Source organism: Pieris napi, chromosome 19 (assembly GCF_905475465.1).
Source record: "Pieris napi chromosome 19, ilPieNapi1.2, whole genome shotgun sequence".
In the NCBI taxonomy this organism is placed as follows: domain Eukaryota; kingdom Metazoa; phylum Arthropoda; class Insecta; order Lepidoptera; family Pieridae; genus Pieris; species Pieris napi.
Genome location: NC_062252.1, coordinates 6,126,041 through 6,152,147, shown reverse-complemented (window position 1 = coordinate 6,152,147; position 26,107 = coordinate 6,126,041). Strand labels below are relative to the sequence as shown.

The following is a 26,107-nucleotide window of genomic DNA, read 5'->3' as shown; positions in this document are numbered from 1 at the left end:
ACCAAGACTTGCGAGCCTTCTGGCAATGTGAGTGTATGGGCGGCGGTATCAGTTAACATCTTAACTCCTACCCGTTTGCCTCCTATTACAAAGAAAAAACCAAATTAATTTAATTAATAAGATAATTACTGTCTACTCTGTAAGTAACAATAGTGTCTTCAAAATTATAAAAGTACATAAACAGCTTTGTGTATACAAAAACGGTTAAAACCTTTTCTTTATTTTGTTTTTTTAGTTTTAGTTATTCTTACTTTTTAAATAAATAAAAAATACGAATATCACTGAAATGTTCATAGAAATAAGTTACAAGAGCACCACTCAACAACTCCAGGTTTTCGTGAACCGCTGCCTTCGTCAAAGCCTTGTAAAATTCTGGCCCGAGAGAATCTTTAATCATCAGCTATGAGAGCTATACAATGAGCCAATTGACAGGTCTATAAAACGCCGAAAGTGGAAATGGATCCCACCCATACGCTCAGAGGGATCCAAGTCACAGTGCCAAGCAAGCCCGACTGGAATCCTCAAGGCAAATGAAAACGTAGCCGCCCGAAACAGACCTGACAACTAAACATCATTGCAGAGGCGAAGAAAGCTGGAATGTGGAAATTAAGAGAGCAGGCTCAGACTATCAGGCTGTTTTCTACGCTGGATGCCCTCTGCCTCACTAGGGGGATACAGTCTAACCTGGATAAGCGAGAGTTCAAGGAGCACAATCTCATTCTCGCTTATAGAGGTTTCTCACTAATCCGAGTTTCTCGCTAATGCAGGTACATGGGTAGCGTTTCTCTCTTATAGAGGTACGCAGCAATAACAAGTCACATAGTCATAGTATTTTTTTTTATTTAGAACTTAATTATACTTAAAAAAACCGTCAATTTCGTTTGGGTTCTGTTTTTGTATTTTGAATGTTTTTCTCTAACTCATAAATTTTGTCGAATATATGTATGTATTTTTATTAGTATATAGTTCCTCCTAAATAATATAAATACACTTACGAAGGTCCTTGAGGGAAAAACGACTCTCTCTTTCTTAGGTTTCTGTTTCTCGCTAATAGAGGTTTTGGGAGTTTAAAATGACGGGTCCCGGCTATTACTCTCACTTAAAGAGTTTTCTCACTTATCCAGTTCTCACTTACCCAGGTTTGACTGTATATGACTTTAATAGACCAGTGCAGAGAGCCTTTAAAATAAATAAAAAGTGAAAAAAATTACAGTAGGATGAAACCCATTAGAAAAGCAGGGGAATATGATCAAAATGAAAGGAAAAATAAATTACGGTCGATCTGAGGTCGGGAAGGGGTAGGGGGGGGGGAGTTTTAAGGGTAAAAAACGGTTTATCTCGATTTCCGGAAAAACTACAAGTCCTACCGAAGAAAGTTAAATGGCAAAGTTGTAGGTAATAAAAAGATCTAAAACTTTTGTATTCACACATTTTTCACAACGTCAAAATTTATGTGAAAAATTCAAAAAACCAAATTTTTGGTTTTTTATTTTTATCTTTAACAAAAATATTTTTTTTTAACGAAATTTGGTGAAAACTTACCTTTCTCTGTCCCAAATACACTGTAATTTATTTGATTAAAAATAAATTACAAAATTAATAAATTAAATAATTAATTTGTTTGTTCACCTTATTTTGAATTCATATCGAAAAAACACCCTAATTTTCAATCGAAAATTCTGACGTCAAAATTATAGACTATAGTAAATCTTCTCAGAAAACGCAAAAAATCGTATGCAGTAACGCCCAGACCTGTCATCCCCTTCCCTACTTCTCTACTATGGTAATATATATATATTTTTTTACCTTAGGAAAGTAGAGATTTCAACGAACTGAAAGCACACCAACTTTTTGAAAAAAGCTGAAATTTTGACGTCAGAATTTTCGATTGAAAATTAGGGTGTTTTTACGATATTAATTCAAAATAAGGTGAACAAATAAATATTTTTAATCAAATAAATTACAGTGTATTTGGAACAGAGAAAGGTAAGTTTTCACCAAATTTCGTTAAAAAAAAAATATTTTTGTTAAAGATAAAAATAAAAAACCAAAAACTTGTTTTTTTGAATTTTTCACATAAATTTTGACGTTATGTGAAAAATGTGTGAATACAAAAGTTTTAGATCTTTTTATTACCTACAACTTTGCCATTTAACTTTCTTCGGTAGTACTTGTAGTTTTGCCGGAAATCGAGATAAACCGTTCTCTACCCTTAAAACTCCCCCCCCTACCCCTTCCCGACCTCAGATCGACCGTAATTTATTTTTCCTTTCATTTTGATCATATTCCCCTGCTTTTCTAATGGGTTTCATCCTACTGTAATTTTTTTAGGTTTCAAAAATTATCGGCACTGGTCTATAACTCAAGAACATAGAAACGAAAATTTAATTATAAAAAATGATTAATATTATTGTAATAAGTAAGCTACACGATTATTAAACGTAGAAGGAAAACCGGTAAACAAATCTTAAATTGATTTCGAAAACCTAGCGAGAAAACAACGCGAGCAATACGTTTGCAGTTGCAGTGCAATTCTTTTTTCTTAGAAAGCCTCACAAAACGTGTGGACACCGGTCGTACCGGCAGTTCCAGTCCGCAACTCTCACGGCTTAGACGCTTGATAATGTTATACGCGTAATAAAAATGAATGACTCAACGGTCGCGAATGACACTTGGCAGTGGTACAAGGATGTGGTGCGCTCCTGGATGGAGGACCCTGGAGTTGAGGAGCACCAGGGTCTCAATATCAGTGCCCTGATGATGGACCAGGCGTATGTGGTTGCGGAGACTGACAGGAGTGTTGCTGTTTATAGCGTGTCTGATGATTGCTTTAGGGTGAGTTGTTTGAATTAGTTATAAAATCTGTGTATGTTTTTGATAGTTAACGATAAAACTATATAGAATAATTATGGGTTATTTTACAACACGTATATTATAAATATAATTTAAATCAGTTAACACATAAAGAGAAAGTTGTTTACTTAAACTTAAACAGTCGTTAAAATAATAAGCTAATATAATTTAGTTTGTTACTCCGTCACGCCAAAGCCGCATAAATATTTTGATAATTTATATATTTATTATAAATATCCTGACACGCGAGGATCATTCATGTTTAAATATTTGACCTGTATATGTACTCCAAAACTTCATGGTCACACGCAACAAGGACAAAATCGGCCTGAGTTATATTACTTAACATTGGTAACATTATCAGTATTTGTCCTATAATAAACAGTTTCTACATCTATAGTCTATTGATAGGTTTATGAACCTGTAACCTTCGTATGAACAGATGTAAACACTTTGGTATTGGCTCTTGATATAAATCTAGCCAAGGGTATTTTTGTTACTAAAGAAATAAAATAGTACGTAACAAATGTCGCATGTCCTTAATTTATTTTATTAATAATATCAATACTTCTTTTTGTGTAACTTTAAGATGACATTAATTTTTATGTTATCTTTTCTCATTTGCATTTTACGAGTGGAACAAATAACATTATATGAATACTAATTATTTAAGCAAGACAGAAAGGTATGGATATAGATGGAAAATCTAATCAATATAAATCAAGGTTGCTCTCGTCCAAAATGGTTCGGCAAATTATTGTGAAATTTGTAAACTAATGGTAAGTAGAAAGTAAATTCTATCGCTATGTGATTATGAAAAACCAGAAATTTTCTCCAATTTCTTTGGCAAATAGGTTAAATCACCTTACAACCTAAATGATAATTTCAATTATACAAAATCGTATAGACAAGAAAGATTTATTGATACAATTCGTTTAACACAGTTTTGTTATTGCTATTAATACAGTTTCGTTAGCTACGCATTTTCTAAATTACGCAGAAAGTTTAGGATAAAAATGCGCAGACGTAAGTGCACTTCATATTCCATAACTCTCATACTCCAATAGGACGGATATCCGACGCGACCGGAGTATCATCCTTACGTACTCATTCAAGAAGGGTTGTTCACGGCCAACTCGTTATCCTAACCTACCATCAATTTTCTTTAAGTAAAATTGCAATGGCGCATATATTTTTCATCCGATTCAAATTGCAAACCTAAAGCCTCTTCAACATCTACATCAGGCACTTAAAGTAGTCTAGTAGTAGGTAGTAGTTACACGTCGAAGTGGATCGATTTGCTTTTCTATTTCTCCTAATTGTCAAGGCAATTATGATAACTGAGATAATTATGATAACAGTATTTTTTTGTAGTACTTTCTATTTAATGTAACTCGGAAATTGAATTATAACGAACGAAAAAGACATTTCCTAGTTTACGGGTGTAAATTATTCTGTTTTAATTTCCTACGATGACAAAGTTAAATATACGTTGAAGGATCTTTTGAAGTTTAAATTGGTAGTTCTAACAGTGAATTGACAAAATGCCATGCAAATATTATACGATAGAAATATTATAAGTAAAAATTTAAATAATGTGTTTTTTTTATATTCAGCAGTTATTACTTAAAAACGGGAAAACGGCTCGTTATGTCTCAGCATGATAATTATTTTTAATTGATCCGTATCTTTTACGAAACTAGTATTCATTGGCTACTTATACAAGTTACAGAGGGAAAATATCTTAAACATATTTGGGCTAAATGTTTTGAATAATAAAATAATCTTATAATATCTAATATATAAAATTCTCATGTCGCGGTGTTTGTAGTTAAACTCCTCCGAAACGGCTTGACTGATTCTCATGAAATTTTGTGTGCATATTGGGTATATCTGAGAATCGGACAACATCTATTGTTCATCCCCCTAAATGTTAAGGGTAGTCCAGCCCTAAAACTTTTGTTTAATTCTTATTTTTTATTTTCTATGATACAGCATTAAAAATACATACAACCCCTAATTTTCACCCCTCTACGATCAACCCCTATTTCTTAATATAAATGATATAAATGGCAAAACGACGTTTGCCCGGTCAGCTAGTTTATATATAATAGCTATACCTAGTAATGTAAAGATATAAAAACTCAACTATTTGCCACCTATAATTATCACGCTACACAAAACCTTATGTTTTGCTATTACTCATTACATATGGGTTCCTATTTACAAACTGTAAGCTTATTATAAAACATTCCCACTGTTTAGTTATTGAACCGTGAATCATGGGAGAATACAAATACAAAATGTATAAGGGTATAATTGCACATGAAGTAGGTGTATGGTGGTAATACTGGTTTGACTTTTATTTATTTTCTGATTCCAAGCAATAAAAAACAATTTGGGATGAATATAATAGTTCCAAATCTTAAGTGGTTGGTCGAAAAATCTAATAGACACAGAAATGTGTCGTCCTCATGCCGTACATTTGTTTTGTAATCGTATACTAGATAATAACAAATACGTTGTATCAAATTCAAAATATAATCACGATAATACCCTGGTAGGTCATATAAATTGATGAAATCAATTTAATAAAAATAAAACATTTATCACCAATTCCAATAATTAAATATGAAAAACGAAAAAAAAAAATATGGATGACCTTATTTTACTGTTTTAAGTCATTTTAATTGAGCATACGTTAAACTTAAGTGCTAAAAAGTGGTAAGTGGAAAAAAATAGTACACAAAAATCATGTCTTCCCCTTAAAGTCTCTATTATTAAGTAAGTAGTGTTATTGGACACTTTCTTACTAGTAAATTAAGTTTTAAATTACACATAGTCTTACATTAGGCTTTGTGTAGCGACAATGTATAAAAAAATTGCCATTTTCACGTAAAAGAATGAACGATATCATTAGCGATTTTTTTATGGATTACATCGTATTACGTGCTTGCTTCATTGGCAAATTGTTATTTAACAACCAACATCCGTAACTTTATATGCATGATTTCTCAAATTGACCTTCGACTTGTATCGATAAAGTATTTGGTAAGTCATACATGACTATTTACAATAGTAACATTTAAATTATTCGACGCTATGGGATCGCTTTCCACTCGTAATCCCAGCGCCTTTGTTGTCGATTTCACGATAGCAGATTGGAATTGATTCTAGTTTAGTGTTAGTGAAGTAACCTGTTATGACTTTTATACAGTTTAGGCAAATATTGATTTTGGAATTCTTGATATTTGATTTATGTGTCATTAAAATATTATAAAAGGATTTGAAAGTATTTCGGTGATTTTTTTATATGTAATTAAAAAACATAATTATTTTGTAATGTTGTGACTAGTAATTTATCTCTAAAAGAAATTGGCCGACTAGGAGGACTACTCGTACTAATTAAAGAACGAAATAATAATTTTTTTAATTAATTAAAATTCTTATAAGATGTAGCATCATTATCGAATCAAGCTTACATCATTAATTAAACGGCAAGCATAAATCAAAAACTCAGGTATAATGAGTGCAAAATTCTTGATGGACATTGGAAAACGCGCTTTGTTATAGGGCAATGCACTTTAATTGCGATGACGTGTCCTGGAAATTTCCCCGGGATTTTAAGGTTTCAATTAAAATTAATTGGAAATAAATACTAAAAATATTAGAATATATTTTACAAACACGAGATTGTGCTGTTTTTTATTTATTAATCTAAAAATTATTCTGTTATGGCAAAGTAATATTATTCGTATTTCGTTTACTATTAACAAATGTTAGAAATATATTTCCTATTGTGTGATGAAGATTCCATAGATTCTTACTAATAAATTAATATCATTCCATCATAATAGATTTACTAGATTAATATAATACTGTGATATTTATAATACTTCATAGTGTATTTTTGTTGTCTGCTCTAATAATATTGCGGTTGCAAGATGCAATTAAAAGTAATAGGAATCTGTGTCAAATATTTTGATCACGCGAGCGCAGAGAAATTACTTGCTGCTACGTTTATATTATTTATGTGATGAAGAGACAGGGAGAAGATACACGGTTTTAAAGGCAGTTTTTTCCGCGCACAACCACTAAAGTGTTTCCGAACCAATTCGATTAAGGGTCATTCAGAGCGTACCAATATTTAAAAGGCCGGCAACGCACTCGCGAGCCCTCTGGCGTTGAGAGTGTCCATGGGCATCGATTTACATCAGGTGAGCCTCAAGCCGGTTAGCTCACTGTTCTATAAAATAATATAGGAATTCCTAGTGTGCGAAGGGGGGGGGGGGGTCTACAGAACGAATCATTAATATTGTATATTTTCTTTTTTCAGTGATGTACCTAGTAATATAATTCTTTCGTTAAGTCATTGATGTATATATACACATATTTTTATATTAATGTGTATACATCAACCTTTAAATTTCCCCTTTAAACTATTTTTATAGGGACTCAGTATTTTTGTTGTACCGGCAGTCAATTCCTGCGCATAACCTGCAAAAAATGTGCTTCATACACTTTTTGTTACAAGAACTTTGTCCTGTAACTTGTTTCTCGAGAATTCTTCTCCATTTCGAGTATCCACCCGGTTATGTAATTACGTACCTTTCTCGATACTAAATCGCGTAATTCGCCAGCAATATTTGAACTCAAGTTTCAAGCTTCGTGATATTGTACACAACAAGCTTAAATATTTGTTATTAAATTCGGTTTCATTTCGTTCTATACACAAGCAGTTCCATCATACGCTAACATTACAAAATAGGAGCAGCCCTGCGATTCTGTAACTCACTTCACGAACTCACACAGCGGTTTTCGCATCGGCGGTCGCTCTCAAATCAGTCGTGAAGCAGTCATTTTATGATTTGGCATTCTGAAAAGGTGGGAGCTTGTACTTTATTGTTTATCAGAATGCCAAATCATAAAATGACTGCTTCACGACTGATTTGAGAGAGACCGCCGATGCGAAAACCGCTGTGTGAGTTCGTGAAGTGAGTTACAGAATCGCAGGGCTGATAATATTTTCCTTAGTCGTTGAATATTTATTATCTCTATAACACCTACGAAATTCGAAGTACGTAACTAAAATTATAAAATGTGGAAATTGCCTTACTTAATTAAATAAATACTCTATCTTACTCTATCGAATATAAATGTTAACAACTGTACGTTAAGGTATTTAAACATAATATTTTTTTTTTAATAACCGCACCAACAAAGCCACGTAAGAAAAAACAAAGAAAGGGAAATAAACAAGTTATACAAATTAGAACCAATGTGTGGCGTCGATATTAGGTGCAGACGGTGTGCACAAACATAATGCTTATAACAAATTATATATATTATAATTCCAAAGGTTAAAAAGATTTACATAAAAGAACTTAAATTATAATTAAGTTTATTAATTAATATTAAGCAGAGTTTAATATTTATTATTCAATAAACACATGTATTTCAGTGTCCGTTCGAGCTACAAAAGTCATTATCAGCAGGCTTCGATAGCTGGTGGGTTGTGGACACAGCCAGGCGATCAACATGGCGCGTCTATACAGACACGGCAGAACAGTATATAAGTCTGAGAAATACTACGTAAGTTATTTATTTAAGAAATATTTTTTTTGAACCTTAAACAAATTTAGCTACATTATAGTCGATAGCAAAAAAGCACAAATTGTAGGTTCAAGCAAACCTAATAAGTTTCTAATTTCAAGAAGATTTTAAATTGTAGCTAATTTTAAATCTAAGTGGCGACTAACTTATTTAGTTACGTATAATATTTGTATAAAAATTAGATATAAACTGTTTAAAAATATTTTTTGACCAAGTCTCTTTGTGTGTGTTTCTTTTCATCCCATATTTTTAAGCCTATTAGGTTTGACGTCTTTGCTTACCAATCCGTAACTAAAATTGTTTAGCTTAATCTTGGAAAGATTATGCATTGAACATTTGTTTTAAAGTAAATCACCTTTTAATAAGTGACCAGAAACGTGTTTTTAAAATTCATTTCGCGGTTTAGTTAAATTCTTCATTTGGTGAAATCAGTTGCACACCAGCCAAGTTATGTAATAAAAATCGTTTAGTGCTTACAAATGAGCCGCCACTTACTTTAACTCATTAAATTACAATTTCTTTTGCATTTCGTCACTAGTTGAGTGTTATGTTAAACTTAATTCGAGGAACAGATTCGACGAAGTTTTTATTTTAAATCAATTGAAATATTTAAAAAAAAAACAAGTGAAAGCTAAGAATTTTAGACAAAAATTTATTAATTAGCACTTTTAACTTTACACCAAATAATTAAAACATTAAACTAGTTGTTACTATATAAAATGTCTCTCGATCAACGTCTCGCAGAAATTACGATTGCAATTTTGAAAATAGAATCTAGATCCAGACAGAAAAAAACATTTGTGAGCGTGAGCGTAGTACGAGTATTTCTACTTTCATCTTGTCTTTCAACTTAAAACTTCGATTTGAAAGTTATAGTTAAAGTTATCAATAACATATTTTGGTAAATTAATATTTATATCCTGATAAGTTTGTTTGCTTGAAGGTGTTCTCAGGTACTACTGGTTCAAAAAATATTTTTGTTTTATATAGTGTATGGACTATGAATATTTTAATATGTATTTGATAAATTTATCAAGGAAGGTTAGACAATCAAACTGCACAGCCTTATCTATAAACGATTGCAATATTTGAAATGATTTAGTTCTGTATTATTAGTTCTAATATTGTTTTAAAACATGTTTAAAATACAAGAAAATATAAACGTTACAAATATTACACTCATACACATATTACAACACAGATATTACATAGAAGCAATTAAAAACACATAAAAGCAAGTACCATAGGCCAAACTTATATGATTACGGTATAAAAATACTATTTATTTTTAACAGGGGATTGTTATGTCAGCTGAGACCGAATTTGGGTGAATTTGGCGTATATGCCCTGAATGTAACCGGTGGTGGATGTGATATGCGAACCACAAAAGAACCAGTTGACATTTATATGCGTAAGTAATAATTTAACTTTGGATTATACGTAATTTGTGAGTCTGATCTGGAGGAACAAAATACTGTCATTACACCTATAAAGAAAACTAATAATAGGGGTCTTGAAGGAGTCATATGTTCAGCGCCTGTTTCGTTGATAAAACGTTGTCTATAGTACGTGTTGAGCTTCCGTGACTTGTTGATCGTCGATTTTTGGGTGTAATACACGGTGGTGTTATCTATCAGCCTTACTAGCTCTTTTTAGTTGGAGAAAATAATTCATTAGGGAATAGCCGGAGTTCGAACTCTCAGAGTTGACAATGGAAAGCTAAACTAGAAGGGTAAGATTTGAGTGCAATATTAGCGCGAAAGTGTGGCTACCGTATTTAAAATTCAATACATTTTTTTCAGCTAGGTTTTGACTCTGAACGTTATTATTATCTCAAGACTGTTATTAGATTAGTAAAATAAATCCATGGGTCTGACTTTTGTCCCACTTGTGTTAAATATTAAAAAAAATTTTATTATAAAAGCTTAAATTTGTTGGCATTAGGTTGTTGAACCGATTCCACCGACATCCGATATATAAAGATTTGTATATTCCCATATAACGTAAAGGTACAAAAAGTCGTAATCAAAATTAACTGTCCAATATTTCTTAAGTATCAACCATATTACAGCCACGAAAGTGACCTTGTGAAGTCGAGATTAATAATAAAATTTATCACTTTAAGAACCTTTTTTAAATGCAGATGCGATTTGAATAACAATAAAATTCTTGCCATTTTCCTTTTGTGGTGCCTTGACACAGATAGATCGTCCTTGTCTCTTGATTTAGTATCTGAAGAGGTTTATCTCGATATTGGCCCTTTACAATCAATAATACATTTTTGATGTAACCTAGCTACACTTACTGAAATTCAGTGCTGTGGTCACAAGGTGTGCCCGAGTGTCCAAAGCGAGGGAACTGAGGATGGACTGGAAGGATTAGCACTTACTACAGCCTTGCGATTCGGTAACTCACTTTTCAAACTTACACAGCGGTTTTCGCATCGGCGGTCGCTCTGAAATCAGTCGTGAAGCAGTCATTTTATGATTTGGAATTCTGATAAACAATAAACTACAAGCTCCCACCTTTTCAGAATGCCAAATCATAAAATGACTGCTTCACGACTGATTTGAGAGCGACCGCCGATGCGAAAACCGCTGTGTGAGTTTGAAAAGTGAGTTACAGAATCGCAGGGCAGTTCCTTTAATGTTATATTTAGTTTTATCATTCTTTGTAAATGAGTTAATTTGTGTGCTAATATTGGGATGATCTTTATTCACTACGAATTTATTTCTACTACTAACTAATCGAATGCGTTATTAGGACCCTATAATAATATTTTTTGTTCCACCTAATCATTCAACCAAAAAGGGCAAAGCGATTTCACGTGAAGTGACACGTATGATTCTTTCGTGCTTTATCACATATAAAAAAAACACATATTGGATAAGGATAGTATTAAATTGCTGATATTCTCGTATTTATGAGATTTTTATGTTTTCCTTCTACGACCAATATTATTAATATCCTTATTGATATTACATAAATGTACATGAATTTGGTTCAAGATCAGTGACGATATAAGTTGAATTTATGCAATATATTTCCAGTATGCAAATAATAGTTATAAAATTGACACACTTGTGTTTAGCCTTCCCGCGCCTTTCTTAAAATCCGCTAAAATTAACAATTATTTATTACAATATTAGCGTGAAAAATAGTAATATTTTTTTATATATGTTTGGAGAATAATATTTTTCATCATATCGATATAGGTGCTTTTATGATGTCTATAATATAATCTTTCTTTTGACATTAATTGCTACTGTTAATACATAATTAGAAGAAAGTGCTTGCTCCGGGGTTCCCGGTTCTGACGGCAGCCCGCTTAGGTCTAGGCATTGTAGGTCCAAGCGTATAAAAATAAAACAAAATCGTGGAACAGACCTTACTTTTAAAATAAGGCACTATATATCTAGTCACGCACTAAGGGACAGAGAAAATTAAGAAAATGGGAAAAGTCAGCGGAACACGGCACGTATTGAGAGAAAGTTGTGGTTTACAAAACCGATTGTTTATTATTGATTGTCTTTTGTGTCTTAGTTTGGGTATTCAATGTGTAGTTTCTAATATTTTATAATAGGTATCTTCTACGGTTTAAGATCTCAATAAAATTCACTTTCATGAGAGTATACACATTAGGCTAGCTTAAAAATGTGCGAGATTAAAAAAAAGTATAACAGTAGGCAAGGTAACAGGAAGTAGACAATGCACCGTGTCACAAATTAATGAAATCTATGGAAAAATTCCATGGATTGGCCTCCGAATTGCTTCCACATCCACCATATTCTCCACATTTACTTTTTCCTGTACTCAGACCTCAAGAGTATACACACATACATTTTGCGCTGATCAATAGGTAATCACGGAAACTGAAGCCTATTTTGATGCTCAAGACAAATCGTAGTATATAAATGGTAACTTGAACTTTATTGAATAATCAAAAATTCTATAAAAACATTCTATATTAGCCTGTGAACTTTTCAGGTTTCTATATCTGGTCTATTGTATGTAAAGTTTAGCTTTGTAGATAATTATTTGTTTACACTTATATGATTTTAGTACAAGGAGTATAAATATTTTAAGTTACATAGGTGATTACCATAACTTACAGGTTCCAGCTGGTTCTGAATTTTATTATTCAATTTGCCAGTCATTGTAAACAATAGAAGACAGTATTAGCGAGAACGTAGTGTAGGCGGGCCAAGATCTTATTGTACTCATCATGACCCGAGTTCAACGTTTTGATTAACATTTTCCGCTCTGAGAGCTGCCCTGCGATTCTGTAACTCACTTCACGAACTCACACAGCGGTTTTCGCATCGGCGGTCGCTCTCAAATCAGTCGTGAAGCAGTCATTTTATGATTTGGCATTCTGATAAACAATAAAGTACAAGCTCCCATCTTTTCAGAATGCCAAATCATAAAATTACTGCTTCACGACTGATTTGAGAGCGACCGCCGATGCGAAAACCGCTGTGTGAGTTCGTGAAGTGAGTTACAGAATCGCAGGGCTGGATTTAAAATATTGCTTATTTTGCAGAAAATACTAAGTTAAGTAAAATTAAATACTTAAGATACTACCCCCTGAATGGGTGTAGTTTTAATTCGGCATTTTAAAACGATTCATTCATTAAAAAATCCGATATTTTGTTGTATGTATGTTTTTGAATATATATACTTGACAATATTCGTCTATACTCTATAGTATTTAAACAATCAAAACTTTTATTCCAGTTCCTATATATAAGATATATTTCCAAATACAATTTAATTACATCGTTTTAATTTATTATATTGTCCATAAGATTTATAAAAGAGATTCCAAAACGCCATTCTTTCCTTGTTGACTCTGTGTTCAATCTTGAGTTCTGAATCTATTATCATGTATGGTCTGGATTCTTTTGACACTGGAGTCCACTTAACCGGAAATAATTCATCATCATCAGGTGTCGGATTCCTGAAAAATTTGCGATATTATATAATGTTTAATGTTTAAAGAACTTTATTTATCATTACAAAAAATGTATTTTTATTTACATGAGAAACTTAATATAATATAAATACACCAATGAGATACGCGTCGCCATCATATATCCCAATTTTAGCCTATTAGGCTCATTTTAATATGTATATTTAATGCCCTTTTGAATTGATTTTACACGCTGATATAACGAATTTGAGAGGGTAATTTTATTAATTATAAAAAAAATCACACCCTCATACTCAATAGATTTCTTTAAATAATTTGAGCGCGGCATCGGCAATTATGTGTGATATATGACAGTTCCACTTTAAATTTGTATCCATTCTAAGACCCACATATTTCTCCCATTTTTTATTAGTGATTTCAACGTCTTGAACTATTACATAGTAAGCAATATTGTAATTTTTCAGTTAAACTACTTACCCGTGTTTTACAAAGTTAGACCACAACTTTGTGATCCGTTTTATCATAAGCTGATTTTGTTCATTTGTCTCAACTATTTCATCATAAAACTGAAATAGGTATTTCAATTCTTCGCAATGTGGTGCGCCTTCTATATCTCTATCTCCGACGTACCGAAACTCGTACTCATACACCGGGTGAGCCATTTCTTTTAATAAATCATTTACAGTTCTATCCACTGGATAATTATAAATAAAATCTGAAGTAAAAGATTCTAGTTGAGAAACTACATCACTAGAAACAGGTTGGTCACCAATGTAAAAATGACGCACTGTTTGTGCCGCTTCTAATAAGTCTTCTTCGTTTAACTTGAAATATTCTTGTATGTTATCATAAAATGGATCTGATTTGTAATAATCGTCTCCATTGTTAGCTTGCGAGCCTAAATGCTCCTTACTGGTTTGCCCAATTAAAATAGGCGTGTCTTTTACTTTCACTTCATTGGATAATGTGTATGGGTCTGTGTCAATAAAGCTTTCAATACCACTAAAAGATCTTTCTTTACAGGGTCTTAATTTTAATTCCATATTTGCAGCAGCCCTAGACACAGATTCGTGAGATGCGTTTGCGAGGAAACCTAAAGCTTCTTCTGTATCCGTAGCATTGTAACCCAAATGCGAAGCCAATTTAATCGCAGAATTAATGTCTGTTTCAACAAAAGATAGTAGGTTTTGCGGGACACCGCTTTGAGCTATTACTTTGTTGTACAACTTTTCCTTCTTAGAATACAAATGTAATAAGGCGGATGCTCCGCCCGCGCTTTGCCCACCAATTGTGACATTATATGGATTTCCTCCGAACGCACGTATATGATTTCTTATCCAAAGTAGAGCTAAATGTTGATCTTTAAGACCTTGGTTACCAGCGATATTAGGAACGTCAAGGCACATAAACCCATACGGGCCCAAGCGATAATTTATCGTGATGACGATAATTCCCTGTTTCACTAAATTCTCAGGGCCGTAGTTCCCGGCACTACCTACAGCGTAGATCCCTCCATGTATCCAAACTAGTACAGGCAAAGGATTCTGCGAACTGGCATTAGTAGGTACGTAGATATTTAATCGCAAGCAATCTAACGTTTCTTCGCCGGATGTAGTCGATTGAGGACTGTATCGAGCTCGCTCTGTCTTTATACTTTGCGGACATTGTTTAGTACCATCGTGGGCATTATATACTTCATCATCAAAACCTGGATGAGGCAGAGCATCCTAAAGAATTAAAAATCTATTAATAATTGTGAAAGCTACATGCAATCGTGTACAAAACAACTTACTCCGAAAGGATTGCTTGTGTCTACTTGCGCATAAGGAATTCCTAGAAAACTTGAATAGCTTCCGTCGCTAGAAATCAAGCCTCTCACAAGACCTTGATCGATAAGCACTAGGGGATCAATTCTAACATTACACTGTGTATAAATTATTAAACTAAACGCACAAATAAATAAGAAATTCATTGTTTAAATCCCATCAATAAAATATTGACTGGTACATTACTTGAAATATGCTATCGAAATGCAGTAACAAATTCTTAATCGAGATAAATATCGTGATAGATACAATTCTTTTCACTTCACTTATCAAATTCCTCTCTGAGTGGCTAACTGAGAGATAAAGTAACAGTTTTTTGAAAGTAAAAAAATACCAAGCTATTATGTTATTTAAAATTAAAATTATTTATATAACAATTATTAGTAGAATGTTTGTATTAAACCATAAATGAAATGCCATTTGCAATAAACATTACGGATCTAACACAATTTTTGTGAACACAATGATGACTTGATGACTAGAGAGAAGTCGTATATCAGAGTTATATTGAATTTGACATATAAAAGTCGTACTTAGCACAAAGAACCCGTCGTTCTAAGCCATTGCATGAAAATACTAATTATAGTTTGACAATACATTATTGTTTATTGTTTTATAGCCTTGTTGTTGATGCTGGGTCTGCTTCTGGGAGTATGGGTGGTATATGGAATACTGAAGCTTATCATGTCGAGGGTGAGACGGTCTGCCAAATTGCGATATGGAGACAAAGAGCTTGCTATTCAGCAACGGTTACGAGCTTTAGACACATTTAGAGGGTGAGTACTATTCAGTTGTTTATTTCACCACACCTGTGAACCTGAGCCTCTTGGATTGGTTTTAACTGCAAGGCATTTATCCTACTGCAGGCCCTTTAAATATTGGTTTTTATGGTACTATATTTTGTGCATTTATATATATGGACCCAGTACATATACCGGCAAACATCTTGAACAAATGTCATTGCCTGCGCAGAAGCGATTTTTGGTATCACTGGGAGGGGGGTGGCGGGCGGTGGTGCGTGGCTGCGAGAGAGTGACATGCGATCGCGTGATTGGTTGACGTTTGTGTCCTACGCTGCGCAAAGTTTCCCCCACTCCCTTGTTAAATGTTCAAGATGTTTGCCGGTATCTGTAACAAATAATAGAGGATGTCGCGTTTAAGCAAGTAAGCTACATCGCCTTACTATGTGAATAACATATATTACAAAAAAACACACTGCACCGTTACACCTACCCATTCACATTTTTACCCCTCCCCCATTTTGTTCGTACAATATGTCTAATTAGGATGCTTAAAGTGACGTCTTCAGTAATGTATGTTGAACATTTATTGTCACTAAGCAATTGAACATTTATAATTTTCTTAGAAACAAACGTTTTTGTTGTAAAATAGTTGCAAGGCATCTTTTCCAAGAACAAACGTAAAACAACTAAACTTTTTAATCAACAATACGATTCAATGACACTTATCGTATAAACAAAGGATAAAAACGTCTATAAGCATATCATTGGTCGTGAATGTTTTTCTTTTTGCGTTCCCACGGAATAGACGCTCCAGAACTGGTTACTTCATATGTATTTGCTAGATCGCTGCAATTAACTAGTTTAAGAAGCATAGATTATAGAACTATGAGTATCTTGCATGTTCCTTGTTGTGTAGGATTTTATTATTTATCATTATCTATGGTTAGAATTTTTTTATTTGCCTTTCACTTGTACATACATAAAAAAATAACTAACATAAACGATTTGACTAGTATTCTAACAATATTTAAACATACACTGTACAAATAAAAGATTTACTATAATATAAATTAGTTTGAAAAAGTAATAAATAAGTGTAAGTAAAGCTTCCCTATGGTCCGTCCTTATTTAAAAGTATTTTTACTTTTTTTTTTGTCAAACCGTTTACGACGACATCGTTTAGAACATTGACCAAAAAAGGTCCCGGCTGAATTCTATTGTATTAGGTTCTTAATAACAACGTCATCGACTGTTACGACTATCGGTTTTTACGACCAAATACGAGTAGTCCCTTCGATGTCGTAATAACATATTTTGATTGTATTTCTTTGTTTTAATGTGCAAAAGCAAATTTTCTGTTTCTTTTTTAGGATAGCAATAGTATTCATGATTTTCGTGAATGACGGCGCTGGTGGGTATTGGTGGCTGGAACATGCCACTTGGAACGGCCTGGCGGCTGGTGACCTGGTCTTCCCTGCATTCCTTTGGATCATGGGAGTGTGTGTGCCACTCTCCGTTAAGAGTGCCTTCGCTAAAGGCATCCCGCGATGGAAAATTTTGATCCACATATTTAGGGTACGTATCTTGGCAGTTTTGAGGGATTGGAGAATGGTAAATGGGGTGATACGTCTACACAAATTTTATAAAAACTAGTAGCTCCTGCGCCTTTCGGAAACCAAATTTGTTAACCATAACGAACCTAAGTCATGGTTAAACATATAAAATCTTTCTAAAAATATATATACATGGCACTTCCATGTATATATATTATGTACATGGTCTGGTCGTCTTTTTGATTTAATATTACTTTTTAATGTTCTATCTGTAATGTAGAAAAAAATATTAGTATCTAACTATTATTTTCAATTATTTTGTATTAAAAAAATGCTTAATCAATGGAAAGCTACACTAAAATAACGTAGAAACCTATTAATTAAGATTTTCTCTAGCGTAACGAATTTTTCATGAGCAATTGACTATGATATAAATACGATATTTATTACACCAGTTGACATGTTCATGTGGTAGACGTTAGATATTACGTGTGAAAATTAAAAAGATTTTTCTTCGAAGACCCTTTTGTCCTAACTAGAACTAGAATTCTAGGTCTGTATTCTATGGTATTCATAATTCCGTTATACTGTCAAATACGGATAAAATGTTTATCGTCTTGAGTTTACGTGTGTAATTTTTTTGTTGGATATTAACGATCTTTTATTACATTTTACATCTTGAATTGAATTATCATGAACTTAATTCTAGAGAGGGCGGGTGATTGACATACATATTTAAAAATAGGAGATTAGTAACACTTATTTTTATTTCATTTAAAAACAGAAGATTTAAGATACTTTTATATAATAGATACAAAAATAATTATAGGTTATATTGCTATAGAAATAAAATATGTGAAAGTTTCTTTGATGTGTTTTTAACACGCTAAATAGTTGAAATAGATATTACAAACCGTTATTGTAATCTTGATAATTATAATTGTATAATAATATTACCGATAATCTATTAGTTACAAGTCCAACCAAATCGACGAAATCGTGGGCATATAGAGAGAAGCAAGCAAAAACTTTTGTGTAACTTCGATATAAATTATATAACTGCCTCAAACCGGTTCGGGTCGTTTATTTGCGATAATACGGGATGAGCTGTTTAACCTTTCGGGTATTGTTGTGTAACTGTACAATTGCTATTGTGGTCGATACTATTCTGACCGAGAGCCCCAATTTTACTTTAACAACACAAATGCATCCAAAAAGATATATCAGTTTTAGCCTAGCTCTTAATTTGTACCAAGACGTCGAGGTAGAATGCGGAATTCTTTCCATCTCGACTTCTAGCGTTCCACAGCACAGCGCTTTTTATTACACTTTCTGCCGCGCACCATCTCTTTGTGGAACAAACGAGGTAGAGGTATTTCCATATCGATACGACTAAGGAGACTTCAAGAAAAGAGCGTACCATTCCCTGAAAGTTCCCCTTTGATTGCTCGTTTACCTCCTGTTCCATAAAAAAAGACTGGGTCGGAGAAGAGACCTGGCGCAAGAGAACGTGCTCATGATAGATCCATAAGTAACATTTGTTGTTCTGAACAACACATAAAGAATAAATCAGTGAAGTTCAAGTGATTTCCCAGAAAACTTCATTTTAACTTTATTTATCGTAGTTAAATGTCACGGTACTACTTGTGTACTTTTTATGCGTTTATTCAACAGGGTTATATCCTCAAAAGTGTTGGCCTAGTGGCTTCAGCGTTCGACTTATCCCTGATCCCTGTCGTAGGATCGATCCCCGGCTGTGCACAAATGGACTTTCTTTCTACGTAATACTACCGAGATGTGTCGAATATAATAAGGATTTAATTACAAAAATAATTAGAAACGAATTGTAAAAAAGACAACACGTGAACTCATGTGGTGTCAATGACAACGATGTAAACAATAAGGATTAATTAGCCTCCGTAATAGCAAACAAAAACTTTAACTTGTATAAGAGAATGTGTCTGGATATAGTCTCAACAAATCTATACTAATATCAAAGAACAACTGTTTCGAATTGAAAAAATTATCAAGCCTTCCTCGATAACTATCCAAGATTTGGCTGAAATAACCCAATCCCAAGTTCCAAAACTAAAGAACTGATAAAAATATTTGTCGACTCAACAGTTTTTTCAAGACTTGGAACTAAGTTTTATAGTTAAATTAGACGCTCTAATACATAATCATTCATTACATCACTTATTTCCGTCTGTATGTGTGAGATAAAAAGAAATGTTTTTTCTCAATCATTGCGGATTCCATTCACGCGTGCACGCTCTCTAGTCCGTTCCTTTGATTAGGTTCCGACTACCGCGAACTGATTGTTAACAATCACATTAACTTGAAGATTGTGAGATAAAACACATCATAGAAACGTTTACTTCGAAGAATAGAAATTTATAAATTAACTAAGTCAATAAATAAATCACTCAAAAAAGTATAGAATATTATAACATACTGTAATACAATAAATATAGTTAAAAAAAACGAAAAAACACGCTTTTAAAGCACATCAAACTAAAAAGTGAAAAATAATTCCTAATTTAGGCTCAAAATGGTAATGAACAAAAAATACTGGTATTATTGTGAAAAAGCGTGGGTTGCTCGATAGACGAAAAATATGGCACAGAGCGCGCTTTCATTTTCCACTTTTTAGTCCTAGCAGCAATACGTGTTGTCTCAATTTAATTGTATTGCTTTGTGGACTTAAAAAAAATTCATTGTTTTTTCGAGATAAACCTATGAAATTATTATATTGTCGCTGATTCTTTATAAGTGTACAAAGTTTGAATTAAATCTGTCCGTTTAATGTGGGTCAAAATCGAGTCCCAAGGAGTCGGTTACATACATACATACATACAGGTGAAGCTAATATAAAGCGTGTAAAAATGTAGTGTTCCAATTAAAAGCTTTATTAGTTGTTAGAACTTAGAGAAGTCGAAAACTTTAATACCTATTAAATTCTATACGTTAGCAAAGAATCGATTTTGTAGGTTTAGGCAAAGAATCCATTATTGGAGCTTGGCCATAATTTTTCATTTAATATTTATTAATTCGGCATATAATCAAGATGTCTTTTACAGTGGGAGTTAAACGTATTAGCATTCCAGTAGGTATTATACCTAGTAATTGGCTTGACCCACAGAAAGGATAGTGCCCTGGTTTAGTTTGTAGGCAAGTTAATTTTATGTAACGGTACCATTCATGCGTGATATGCCAAGATATAGAGATTGTCTTTGACACTATGATATTATCTTATTTGCCCTGCGGCTCGGGGCTAGTTTTGCTGTATGAAGAGAAATAGACTAGAGTGTGTCGTGCGTTTGAATCCGGCTGTGCACGCATGGATCTATTTGGCGCAATTAATTCTTGTAGAAAAACATTTTATTACCCAAAAAGTATCGTGTGTCAAATCGCCTATTTCCTACTTGTTTATAAACAATCAATGAAACAAACACAGAAATGTCTACCCCTTGCTTCATTGGGGGGTATAGGTCTTCATACTTACTCATAATTCAAGTAAGTTTAAGAAAGCATGCCAATGGCATTGTGTAAGGCCGTTTTTAGATTATTTCCGGGTTTCATTAGTTCGCTTTATGATATTTACTTTAAGGAAATGGAGAATGCTTCTTCTCTTTATTCACAATATTATATAAGGTTAATAATATAAATTAATTTTCAGCGTTCCATAATGATGTTCCTATTAGGCATTTCGCTGAATACAATATATGGATCAAACATGTTGAGTCAGCTGAGAATATTTGGAGTGCTTCAACGACTGGCCGTGGCGTATTTGATCTCAGCGGGCTTCTATGCCCTTACTGCGCCTAAATACTACACACCACCACGGGTAAGATTTTCTTATTACTAGCACGGAGAAAGTGGGGAAAACAGAAATCATTATAAAGATTCCATCAATTCTCTTGTTAAGCTTAGGCCATTTTTTATCTACTCTAATCTGTGATTATGTTTTTGTATTTATTTTTATTTACTGTGGTGACTAGCCTTGCGATTCTGTAACTCACTTTTATAACTCTCAGTGGTTTTCGCAGCGGCGGTCGCGCTCAAATCAGTCGTGAAGCAGTCATTTTACGATTTGGCATTCTTATAAACAATAAACTACAAGCTCCCTCCGCTTGTCAAGACGTAATGTGAAATTGCTTAACAGAATACCATGAGTTTCCAAAAATGGTAGGGGGCATTGTTAGTGCGAGGTGAACTCACGGATTAACATAATCGCACGGCAGGCACCGAGGTGGTTTTGTGTCCTTAAGTTATTTTGTATTGTTACCAGTGAGAAAAATTAAATTCGCAAACATAGAATATGATTATATATAGCGATCATCACTATTTTTATGGACAAATAATTTCAGGGAGCTTGTGGTCAGGCGTTAAAGGACGTGCTGTCGTGTGTGTGGTGCTGGATCTTAGTTGGATTACTAATTGCTGTTCACAGTGCTATTACCTTCATTGTTCATGGCCCAGACTGTCCAGCGTAAGTATAATTTATTTAAATGTAATTTGACACTTCATTGCAAAACAAAATTCGTTCAATGAGAACACTTAAATATTTAGAATGGCAACGGGTAGCCTTATCTATCAAGCGATCTCTTGCAACCAATGTAAGATAACATGAAATATCACACTTGTATCACTCGCGTTTCATATTATGAGATTTGAAAATAACGTGATTTTTTAAATATTTCTATTTAACCTTGTCCTAACAAAAAAATATCCGCTACAGCCGTTGGGAAATAATGCACATACAAAAAAAAAGGGTGCGTGTACTTATGTACGCGCGTAAGAAGTTATACTTCTTTGGCTTTCTTTATTTTTTTTAAATATTAAATAATTAATATTTAACGTTAATAATTTAATAATATTTAGTATATTATTCAATTAAAATTCTTGGCATAGCTGCTAACTTCACGCATACTCTATTTCTTTTTACTTGTAGATTGTCTTATTCTCATCTCGCTCGCGCACGCTCGACGCCCGGCTGGTTTAAAAACTTCATACTGATAATTTTGTGTCACGGTGCGCGCGCATCGTAAAATTTCACTCTCACCAATTTTTCATAACGCGCCTAAAGAAGTATAACTTCAAAAATTTGCAATAAATTTTGATATAATTGTTTTAATTTATATGGGTTTCCAGCGGATATCTGGGACCTGGTGGCAAACACGATGATTGGGTGGCTCCTGAGTGCAGTGGTGGCGCTTCTGGATACATCGATCGTCTCTTGCTGGGAGATTCCCATCTGTACCAACACAGTGACGCGAGAAGAGTCTATGGAGGAATTGTTACTGACCCTGAGGGAATCTTAGGTACGACAAATAATTTTTTTTTTTATTCAGAACCTCAATTTGAAAAATACTGTCTTTATCATTATTATATGTCCGAGACAAGGCTGTATAGTTTACTCTAAGAAAACCTCAGTTTTGTAAGCGTGGCGATTATTTAAATCGTCGTAGTTAGCGAAAAATCAAAATAATACTTTGGTAAGACTAAAAAACTAGATGTCAATTAATGTCAATCGTTTGGTTTGACAGCTCTTGAAACTTGATATAAGTTTCATTGCACTCAAAATGGAAATTGTCAAATTTTTTGACGTTCGGAAGTTATAGTACGCTCTAGGCTCGCTTCTAAATTCCACCCTAGGACTCTTCTTAGGAAGTGTACCAGGAAATTGTTACCTCATCACTGAGTGAATGGGAATTGCTCTTATGGTTCATAATCTATAGCGCCTGCACTCCGTAATTTACGAACTATGTTTCGTTGTTTTTGCTAGCATTTTCGATAAAGTGCGTTCAATATAGCTCTAAGTAGCTTACAAAAACTAAACATTTAACACCGCTCTTGGGACTTATGAAGAAGCAGAGAGTAGTACAGAAAAGGCGAGATTTGGAGAAGGCCTAAATTATGATTTTTTTCAGAATTTTTAACTGATTTAAATCACCAATTTGCATAGAGTCTATCCTTGGAATCTTTGGAATATTCTGGCCCGAGAGAAAGTTTATAAAGTGGAAATCGGTGGGCCATCCAAGTCACATGGCCAAGCGACGCCTCGACTGGAATCCTCAAGACAAAAGAAATCGTGGCCGTCCAATAAAGACCCGCGAAGTTGGTCGTAGGACTTTAAGTCATAGATTCTGTTATCACTGATAGAAAATCTGAAATAGTTTTTAAAATCGTCTGGAATAGCTTATAAATGCGAGTACCATAACTAGATTGACTTGTTATTTTGTGGTCTTTTACAATTTACAAATAATTTTTACTGTGAATATTAAACATGTTTTAGGCTTTTGTTTGATGTAATTACTTATATTTTATTATGGATGATTACAGATTAACTCGCTATTGCATTTTGCAGTAAATGTAAAAAATATGTTAAAATTCTAATAGTGTAGATAGTTACTAATCTGGGATAATAGCAATAAAATACGCAAATTGAAATATACTTTGGTTTTTATTGCAACGAGATTGGTGAAAATCTGTTAGTCTGAATAAGTTGTCAGAGTGTAGTGCAAGAAGTACTTTACGTGTATAAGAGATGCCAGCACTATTTTATTTTGTGTGTAAACAGTTAAAGTTATGGTATTACATTTGCGCCGTTCATGCATTTACCCCACCTGACTATATATAGAATTGACCATTTTGAAAATAATTTAATTGGATTCCTGTCGTGTTATTAGGATGCCTTACATCTGCAATCCAAGCACTGCTGGGTGTGCAAGCCGGTGCCACAGTGTTGCTTCAAAGATCGCACAAGGCGCGCGTGTCTCGATGGCTGGCTTGGGCCTTAGTATTCGCCCTTGCAGCAGCTCTTCTTGCCGGCTTCTCTAGGGATTACGGAGTTGTGCCCATTAATAAGAACTTGTGGTATGTAATATTATCGTATATGTATGTATTATGTATTATCAGTGTCTGTGAAAAGATTTTAATAATTGTTTTGTACTATAGTTCATTTAGGTTCATATGGTAAGGTTCATTGTAGCTTTTACGTATGAAATAAATCCCGTCAATTTAAATAGCCGTTTTTGATACAATTGTATTTTTAATTGTATTCTATATTTTATTATTTTATACACTTTGCGACTGATACTATAACAATACAATAAAGTTCTATTACCTATGTGTAACGAACCTTTTATATGGCCTTACATCCACGTAATGCATGGATTATTAATTCATAAACAATTAATAAATATTTTCCCGTTTCTATTAATTCTCTTTGAAAAGATTGTTAGATTTTTCTTTATATGAGCAAAAGTAGCACTTCCCTTGAAGAAAACATTATCAGAAAACTGTCTTTAATTAGGGGTATAAAATTGAAGCGCCATTTCCTTCTTTATTCGGTTTTCTTTCAATAGTTTAATTTCCTCTTTCAGGTCTATATCATTCGTTCTAGCCACATCAGCAGTATCGCTAGCATTACTAAGCATCTGCTACACGTTCACCGACGCATGGCGCCTCTGGGCCGGGGGGCCTTTCAGGGCCCCGGGCCTCAATGCAATTGCCCTATACGTAGGCCATTCTATCTGTGCCCATCTCTTCCCTTTCCACTGGAGAATCCCCGTTATGAGGACACATACGATTCGATTGGTGGAAGCTTTTTGGGGAACAGCGTTATGGGTCATCATTGCTCATATGATGGCGAAGAAAAAGATTTTTATTACTCTGTAGTGTAATTAGTTTTCTGTTGTTCATAAACTTTCAGCCTAATGTTTAACTCTTTAAGGCACTTTGTCGTCTCTTTCTGTTTAATTGTGTTCACGCTGTGATGAAAAGAGACACTTAGTTAAAACGGAGCCTTTAGACTGATTTAGTTTTATGAATAAGCAGGAATTTTAAAAATGCTCGCGTAAGAGAATCGTATGGAAGTGTGGTTTATCCTGATTTGTTGTTCTGTAAATAATGCGTCGGTACTCTGCGATTGCCAATATATATTGATGATTAAACGTAAATAGATTTGTATAGCACTTTGGCAAGTTGGACAAATTTGACATTCTTGTCATTGCTCAAATCAAGATTGGGAATGTTGCTATATGACATTTATTTTGCTATCTTTTAGATACATGTAGATCTAACCCTCAGGGTCAAGAATTAGCGCTAAATATGACTCCTGTTTGACAGAAACGTATTGGATAAGTGGGTCATAAGTGTAAGTTTCCCTTTGCCAATTATTTATTATAATGACGAAGATATGTCGAAAAACGATTTTACTATTACATGCGATGTTAAGGTAACCTTTTGGTCACCTTAAATTAAATACGAAAATATCATAGAATTAATTTAAAATGCTAGATTTGGTGCTGAAATGTGCCTTGAACAATGTACACATTAAGATACCCTAGGTGTATGAGATTTTTCAATTAGGAATCTACAAAATTCTACACTATTGAAATTGTCAAAAGTATTAAAATTTTACTTTAGTCTGGCATTGTATATGAAATTATAATTAAGACTGAAAGTTTTATTATGTATAAAGGTTATTAATTAAGAGTCTAGTCTGAATTGGATGTTTACATAAGTTTTATATTAAACTATTGTAAAATGGAAATAAATTTTGTTTTAAGTGATTTTTTT

The 26,107-nt window shown here is 33.5% G+C and overlaps 1 protein-coding gene across 1 annotated transcript; it reads left to right on the top strand.

Annotated features, from left to right (window-relative positions):
• Positions 1–2,546: 2,546 nt before the first annotated feature.
• LOC125059123 (heparan-alpha-glucosaminide N-acetyltransferase) lies at positions 2,547–26,100 on the top strand. Its single transcript, XM_047663346.1, has 10 exons — positions 2,547–2,835; positions 8,315–8,445; positions 9,762–9,877; positions 15,845–16,001; positions 17,339–17,543; positions 21,201–21,368; positions 21,892–22,013; positions 22,676–22,845; positions 24,214–24,400; positions 24,910–26,100. Exons 1-10 carry the CDS (start codon positions 2,644–2,646, stop codon positions 25,202–25,204), a joined length of 1,743 nt encoding a protein of 580 aa, XP_047519302.1. The 5' UTR covers positions 2,547–2,643; the 3' UTR covers positions 25,205–26,100.
• The last annotated feature ends 7 nt before the right edge of the window (positions 26,101–26,107 follow it).